At 63.7% G+C, this 8,204-nt stretch overlaps 1 protein-coding gene across 1 annotated transcript; it reads right to left on the bottom strand.

Annotated features, from left to right (window-relative positions):
- Positions 1-2,443: 2,443 nt before the first annotated feature.
- C2CD4C (C2 calcium dependent domain containing 4C) lies at positions 2,444-6,344 on the bottom strand. The gene has a single exon (XM_071451649.1). It carries the CDS (start codon positions 5,960-5,962, stop codon positions 4,700-4,702), a length of 1,263 nt encoding a protein of 420 aa, XP_071307750.1. The 5' UTR covers positions 5,963-6,344; the 3' UTR covers positions 2,444-4,699.
- Between the last annotated feature and the right edge of the window lie 1,860 nt (positions 6,345-8,204).

The following is an 8,204-nucleotide window of genomic DNA, read 5'->3' as shown; positions in this document are numbered from 1 at the left end:
AGGCAGCTGGCGAGGAGCAGGTCACTAGAGAGGGTGAGGAGAGGCAGGGAAGATTCTGCACCCTGCTGCTCTCACCCTCATCCATCCCTGCATGCTCCCTGCACTCTCCCACTGCAGCTCCTCGCGTTCTGTACACCCACCCTGACCCCAGCCCCAAGTCAAGGCTGGATCCAGAGGCTTGAGGGGGAATCCAAAGTGCCATTTCCCATCCTCTGGTTGCCTTTTCCTGGCTGTGAAGGCACGATCTGGGCCCAGATCCCTGTTGGATTGCCAGCCTCAAAGCAGGAGAGCAAAGTGCAGATGGGAAAGCAGCACAGAGGGAGCGTGTGCTGGGCAGCTGCAGCCACCGAGCTGCATTTCAGCACGGTGCCAAGCGCCTCGGGGCTGACGAGGAGCTGGAGGACACCTCTGCCCCCGGCGGGCTCTTGGGACCCCAGCCCGGGGGTTTCTGTGTGCCCTGGAGGAGCAGCACAGACTGCTGGGTGCCAGGGGTAATTCAGACCTGTCACTCTCCACTGAAGAGACTCTGAGATTCAATTAAGTTCTGTTTTCCTCCCAGTAACAGTGGGAGTCTCTCCTCTCCCCTTGAAGGCAGACACGCTGCCATGGAAGACAAATGCTCTCAATAAAGCGCTGCAGCCGGGGGAGGCCGATGCTCCCTCCCTGCAGCCGGACCGCGCCCGCCGCTTCCCCGCCCGCTCTGGGTGTCCAGAACCGCGTGGCGGAGTCACCGCCGGTACCGAGCTGGCTCCGGCCGCAGGGCCACCCCCGTCCCCGCCACCGGCCGAGCGTTGCCAGGCAACGGGAAGATGCTTTTCTGACCGAAAAACGGGAAATCGGCAGCCGGAGTCGGGCGTGGGGGGAGGGAAAGGGCTGGGCTGGAGCACGCCAGGCTCCCCCAGCCTCGACAGCAGCCAAAAAACACCGAGAGGAGAAGGAGCCGTGGCAAAAGGGCTCGGCCAAAACTGCCAAGGATCCCCGGACACCTCGGCCCTGGGAGCCCCAGGGTGTCCCCAGCAGGGCCAGGGTGTCCCCAGCAGGGCCAGCCCCGCTGATCTCCTCGCTGCAGAGCCCTCCCGGCAGCCTCGGCCCTGCAGAACACCCTGGATGAAACTGAGCCCCTAATTTGCCCTCTCCTCCCTCCCTCGCCAGCCATCACGCCACGGCTAAATGAGCTCCAGGCAATTTTCTCAGAAGTTGAGTCCTCAGCGCTGAGGGAACACAGGGCTAAAAATAGCCCTGGCCTGTGTGTGCCTCTCACCCAGGTGAGCCTCAATCCCTCTCTCCGGAGATCAGGGCTCCTCCACATCCACCTCTGCCTCAGCTTCCCGCACAGATTGGGTCCCACACTCCTCAGGAGCCCTGGTCAGAGGGATCCCTGTGCAGGGGAAACCTCCCAGGGGTCAGACCTGCACACCTTCCCTTGGTGTGCACAGCAAAGGGCAGAGCTGGGATTTCACCCGGCTGCTCTTTGCCTGGGCACCCCCTGACCCCAGGGGCTGTTGTGCAGTGGGGATGTGTCACCCTCTTCCTCAGAGGATGTCTCACCCTCTTCCTCCCAGCTCTCAGCATGACCAAGCCCTCCCAGGTCCAGTGAGGCAGACACATTTCCTTCCCACGGTGTCTCAATTACAAATTCAGAGTTAAATCTTCCCCCACAAGATGCCCCTCTCCACCCCTCTGGCTGCTTCCATTGCTTCAAACGTTGGACACTTTCCAGGGATTTTCGTGTGCTCAGGCTGACCCCTTCCACTCTGGTTCAGACTAACTTAATCAGCCTCATTTTGTTACTAACTGCTGCAGCTTTGGACCTCTAGAAAAAAGCATGACTTAAATTATTAGCACCTACCAAGCTGCTTTCAGCAACCCTGTGGGGGCCAGAGGTGAGAGAACAGATCTGTTCCCACCCAGCCTCTATAGCTATCAAAAATGACAAATTATCAGAATTGTGGAAATTAGAAAAATGGTATTTAGGTAACAGGCAAACACTCCTCTTTTTCTTCAGCAGCATCTGGCTAGGAACAGATTTGGAAGCGGCAGGTGGGGAGAAAAGAAAGCAACCTGAATGCTGTCAGCTGGGCAGGGGGGGCTGGGAGCGGCCAGAACAAAACCATCACCATTTTCTTCATCACCAGTGCTGGGAAGGGCTGCAGGGGTCAGCAGGAGGAGGAGGAGGAGGAGGAAGGACACCCCCAGAGTGTCACAGCCCTGGCTGTGAGCTGGCAGTGCCGTGGCTCAGCACAGCCCTGAGTCCCCCCTCAAGCAGGAGCAGCACCTTTCCCCAGGAGATTCACTCTCACCTCACCCCATGGCAGATGGGGAAGAGCTTCAGAAGCACCTGGAGCCCCTGGAAGGCTGCTTGGAAAGGGGAGCACACAGGGAGAAATCAAGAATAATGCCAGGAAATATCTTTGGGAAAGCAGGAGCCGGGGCCACACCTGCATCTGTTTTAGAAATTACTTTATTGCACTAAAAAGAGGAAATCATCTGTAAACAAACATTCCATTCAGGTATTAATATATTTTTTTTTCACTCCAAAAAATACATCATTAAATCCAGCCACAGAAATATCAAAGCAGGAACAATAGAAAATAGCTCCAGCAGCAGAGACCCATCCAAGCAACAGCCCTGGCTCCCACACCACCAGCCCAGCTCAGAGCAGGGCTCACAGCAGCTCATCCCTGCAGGGGCACACACCCAGCTCCAGCAGGACAGCCCTGGGACAGGCTGGCCTGGGGCAGGACGAGGGTCCCCAGCCCCTTGGGTCTCCCCAAGCCAAGGAGCAGCCCGGGCTGCAGCTCTCAGCATCCTCCTCCTCCCCCCAAAACCCAAAGGCACACGGTTCTTCTGAGGGGATGTCAGCCCTCAAACCTCTCAGAGCACCAAAGCCTTCATCCCAGCTCCCATTCCTCCTCTTCCTGCAGCCTGTGCCCCCCACCCCAGCAGCTCCCGGGTCCCCCCAGGGAGCACAGGGTGAGGTGTGTGGGGGCTGCCAGGCAGCAGCCGGCTGGGCAGGGTCCCCTTCCTGCCCCAGACCTCCCCAGGGGCAGGATGGTCACCCCAGAGCCCGGAATGTGACCCCTCTCCCTGTCCCCCCCTCCCCAGGGTGAGCCAGGGCACTTGAGGGTGGGGAACCATCCCTGGTGCTGGCTCCTGGGGGAGCACAGGGAAGCCTCAGGTGGGAAACTCCCTGTGAAGGATGGACAGGTCAGCTCCTTATGTCCTGCACGTTTTCAGCCACAAGCTCAGCAAACAGCCACCATCACCCTGGATCCCCCCCGCCCCCCGACATGCAAACACGGCTCTGCCTCTGTACCTGGAACGTATTTACAGACAAAATAAAACGCTGCAAAAAGATCAGCCTCGGGTATAAATAGTCAACACTGAGATCTGCCATCTGCTGCAAAAGGACAAGGAAGGAACATGGACTGCCAGCACAGAGGTTAACACAGAGGGGACACGTGTGTGTGTGTGCGTCCACGGGAGCGCTGCAAGCCCTGCTCCCCGCACAGAAACATGCAGAGCCCGACACAAAGGGTGACACCACACCAAACAACGACGCAGAGCGTTTGATCCACCCGCAGGAATGCCCCGGCTGGGTCCTCCCCGCCCTCATTGTCCCCAGGCACTCAGGAGGGTGACACGGTGGGATGGGGAGGGTTGGCAGCACCCAGCTCCCGCCCCAAAGGGAAACTGGAAGCCAGGGCAGTCACTCTGGGAAGCTCCCGCTGGGCACAGGAGTTTGGTGGCCCCACAGGACACATCTCTGCTGCCACTTGAAGGATCCTCTGCCCTCATAGACAGGGGAGGATGCAGGGTTGTGGAGCCTCAGCCTGCCCCCCTGCCCAGCCTCACCCGCACTCAGGTGGGGCTGCTGCTGTCACCTCAGCTTTTGTCAGCGAGCACATCTGCTGGGACACTGCTGGGACCATCGGTGTGCCCAGGGCAGGGGTGCCAGCCCCAGCATCTCCCTCCCGTGGGCAGGGAAAAGGCACAGGCAGCCTCCTGGGTTTGGGCAAACAAAACCCCCCAAAGCTCCATGAGCAGCTGCCCAGGGGGGGCAGCTGTGGGGACAGTGCTGGGGTGGGCAGGGAGGGCAGCCCAGGAGGCTGCAGGGGTCAGACCAAGCCAACCTTGCAGCCTCACAGGGCTGGACCGAGTCCAGGAAAGGCTCAAAAGCCACAGACCTGACTCATCCCCCAGGCTGGCCGCCCTTGGCCCACTCTCAGGTCACCTCTGCAGTATTTTCTTTGCAGTTTCCAAGACCAGAAACTTGTCTTTTAAATTAAAGCTGTCACCTGACTACAGGTGCTGGGGCTTTGAGAGGTGGCCCTAAGTGTGCTACAGAGATTCACCCACCTCCAACCTGCTTGGTGGCAGCTGGAGACCACAGCCACAGGGAGGGAAGAGTCCAACAGGTGCTTCCATCCTCCCTGGTGGTGGGGAATGGGCTGGAGGCTCCCCACTTTCTGCTGGCCTCCAGGAGATGCAGCCCCGGGGCAGGACCAGGGAGGGAGCAGGGGCAGAGAGGCTGTGGCTGCCGGCTGGAGCTGGCAGAGCCCCGTTCCTGGGGACCCCCACACTCTGCCACGACCCCGGCCCTCCTCAGGGGGCCCTTCCAAACCCTCCTGCAGCGGGGCTGGGGGACAGAGCCGGCCCCACAGGCAGGAGGGCTCCCTCCGGGGCTGGCAGCAGGTACCTACAGGCAGGACAGCAGGGCGGTGAGCGGCAGCTCCTTCTCCCCCAGCAGCGTGTCCCGCTTAAGGCTGCTGCCCTTGTTGACCACCTTGAGCTTCAGGGACATCTTCCTGGCGTGCCCGGGGCCCAGCCCATCGAAGAAGAAGTCCTCGTTGAAGACGGGGTTGCGGCTGTTCTTGACGATGGTGCTGCGCTGCTTCTGCAGCTTGCCGGGGTTGAGGCACAGCGAGACGCAGCAGTTGATGCTGCGCAGGTCGACCAGGGCATCGTAGAGGTCCTCGGCGGAGACGAGGCGCACTCGCAGCCGGGCGTTGGAGGGGTCGTACTCGGCGGCCAGGCGCAGGCTCCCGCCGCGGCTCAGCCTCAGGCTGTGCTCCCGGTCCCGGTCCCGGTCCCGGCCCGCGGGCAGCTCCAGGGGCAGCACGGCCGTCGGAGGCTGCGTCCCGGCCGGGGCGCTCCTGGCGCGGCGCTGGGCGCTGGGGCTGGTGTCGGCAGAGCTGTCGTCGGTGCTCAGCGAGCTGTTGCGGGCCACCGAGTGCTTCAGCTTGATCACCTTGGACTGGCTCTCCTGGCTGAAGAGCTTCAGCAGGGACACGGAGCGGGAGAGCAGCGGGGAGCCGAAGGGTGAGGACTCTGCCGAGGAGCACGTGTCGCTCTCTCCGCCGCTGAAATACCGGCCCGGGTGCATCAGGGCGGCGCCGAGATCCGCCGGTGTCCGGCGGCCGCTGTCGCCGTTGAGCTTGGCTTTGCGCTGGGCGCCGGGCGAGGTGACGGGCGAGGGGCACAGGCTGCTGTGCTCGCTGTGGAACAGGGACTCTTTGCGCCGGGTGTGCGGGCTCTCCATCAGCGTGGCGAAGCCGTAGGAGGTCTGAGCCTTGGGCACGTAGGGCAGCGACATGGCCGTCTGTGCCTGCGGGTCCACGTTGGTGCCGCCCTCGGTCCAGTCCTCGGCGGTCTCGATCTGGATGATGTGCCGCCCGCCGGTGCGGGACCGGGAGCGGCTGGACGGGCGGGGGCTGCGCGGGGCTTTGCGCTTGGCCAGGTCCTGTTCCGACACTGAGGCGCCCAGAGCGGCCCCTGCGGGCACCTCGGAGCCCTCGGCCTCGGCGGGTGCCGCGCTCAGCTTGGGCGGGATGAAGAAGTCGGGGATCTTGTCGGGGGTGAGGACGTTGCTGTAGCGGGATCCCCGGGAGGACTCGTCCGTCCCCGCGCCCCGGGACCCGCCGTTCTCCGCCACCCCGCGCAGCCGCTCCAGCAGCCACATGTTGCTGCCGGGTGTGGGGCTGGAGGAGACCCGAGGGGCAACGCTATCACCGGGGGCCGGGCACCGGCGGAGGCAGGACGAAGCCGGAAGCCCCGGGAGCGACCGGCGGCACCGAGAGACCCGGACCGGGACAAGGAGCGGAGGGACCGGGGGGACCCGCCAGCCCGGGGAGGAGCGCGAAGGAAGCGGCCGCGAGGAGCGGGGAGCGGGGACCCGGGGGACGGGGATGCGATGGGACGGGACAGACGCGACGCGACGCCGGGACCGAGGGACGGACGGACCGACCGAGCGGCGCCGCCGCGAGCGGGACGTTGCCGGGAGCCGCCGCACCTGGAGCGGAGCCGCCGCCGCCACCGCAGCCCGGGCGGGGCGGGCGCGGACGCGCTTTTATACGGCGGCGGTGGCGGCGGCGGCTCCGCTCCCCGTCCGCGCCGCCGCCGTAATCCTCCGAGTGCGGCACCCCCTCATTTCTGCCCGACCAGCGCTGGAACCGGGACCGGAACCCGGACGCCGACCGAGCGGCACCGGGACTGGGACCGTGAGGCCCCGGGGTGCTGATGCTCGGGAGGTGCGGGAAGCCGAGCCCGGGACACCCGGCCGTGTTCCCACGGGAGTGTCGGGTTTGGGATGGGGCCAGGAGTGGGATCGGGACGGCAGCAGCCCCGGTCCGCCCCTCCCGGTGCCCCCAGCCCGCAGCGGGGCCGTTCCCCTCTGGGTGCTGCCTCTCCCCGCTCCCGATCTCAAAGCACTGAATGAAGGCAGCAGCGTCTCGGGGCTGAGAAATTGCCTCATCGAGTGGTTTGATATTCCCCTGGAGGAGCTGGGGAGAGGGACGGTGCCGCATGTCACACTCTCTCTCATGTCACACAACCCACCAGCCCCTGGAGGGATGCGGTGGGGACTGGGGACGCCTGGACAAAACGTCGGGAGGGTTCACGGAGCATCACAGCAAGCCCCGGTGTTGCGGGGGGTCGGGAGACCCAGCCCCGGTCCCGCGGGGATTTACAGCCTTGGGGACAGGGATGCACCGACAGGGACAGTGCCACAAAAGGGGCCAGCGGCTGTTCCCTCCTGGCTGCTGCCCTGTGGGTGCCGTCAGGAAGCACCATCGTCCCTCAGCGGCGCAGGGCGGGCGATGACGGCCGGCAGGAACAGCCTGGTGAGGCCAGCGCCTTCCGCGGGGGCTGCTGCGGCCTCGGCTCCCTCTGCACCCGCACTCTGAGCTGGTGAAATGAGGCGTCCGGCATCCCGGAGGGCTGGGATGTCCCAAGGACAGCAGTGGGGAGGGGATGGTGATGAGGACATCAGCCTGGCTGAACCCCGGGCTCTGATTGCGGGTTCCGCAGGGAGCAGAGGGCAGATGGAGCCCGGGGGAGGAGGAGGACGAGGCTCGCGGAAGGGGAAGCTGGCGAACAAAAGGCCGATGTTTGCTTTTCCTCCACCCTGCGAAACTGCGGGTAAACAAGGTGCAGAAATGGTTGAGTTCCCCCGAGATAACAAAGAGCGCTGGGGCCGGGCCAGCTCTGCCCGCTCGGGGCCGGTGCCTGCGGGGCACGGAGGGGAGCGGGGCGCTGGGAGCTGAGCACCGGCAGGGCTGGGGACGCTGGCAGGGGCTGGCAGGGCTGGGGACATGGCTGGTGGAGCCGGCAGTGTGCTACCACCTGCTGGAAGCCGGGAAGGAGGGAGAGCTGCTGTGGGAAAGGGTTTGTGCCCTGCAAAACCGAACTGGGCGTGTCTGTGGTCTGCACATTTGAGACAGGTGCAGGGGATGGGTTGGTCAGCGAGATATCCCGGGCTCTGGGAAAGCAAAGAGGCCACGTTCTCTGCAGCTGCTCTTCTGTGCCTTCAAACCTTCCCAAAACACCTCAGCCTTCCTATCACAGGGGCTGAAAAAGCAGCAGCCCTTCAACCCAGCTGTGGCTTGAGGCACAGAGCCCCCTGCACCCATTGGCACCGCACATCAACCTCAACCAAAGTGGTTAAAGCCCTGAAACGAGCGCCCCACCAGCCCTCCATCCCTCCAGGGCAGCGTCCCCGGGGCTGCAGGGCAAGGCACAGCCAGCAGGTGAACCACACCAGAGCTCGCTTCTCCAGCTGTGAAATAAGAAAGTCGGGGCCCTCGCTGCTTTTCCCTGCCTCTATTGAGGGAACAGTGCAATTATCTTTGCAGACACATCACTCCACGACAGAAAATAGCAGCTGAGATGGAAGCACGGCGTCCCTGCGGAATCCAGCTATCAAT

The sequence above is a fragment of the Agelaius tricolor genome, unplaced genomic scaffold (genome assembly GCF_023055355.1).
Source record: "Agelaius tricolor isolate 1412-34295 unplaced genomic scaffold, bAgeTri1.0.p SCAF_33, whole genome shotgun sequence".
NCBI classification, from domain to species: Eukaryota; Metazoa; Chordata; class Aves; order Passeriformes; family Icteridae; genus Agelaius; species Agelaius tricolor.
This window is presented reverse-complemented; position numbering and strand designations above follow the sequence as displayed.

Coding starts and splice junctions, on each gene's coding strand:
- C2CD4C (XM_071451649.1), bottom strand. CDS start 5,962: ATGTGGCTGCTGGAGCGGCTGCGCGGGGTGGCGGAGAACGGCGGGTCC.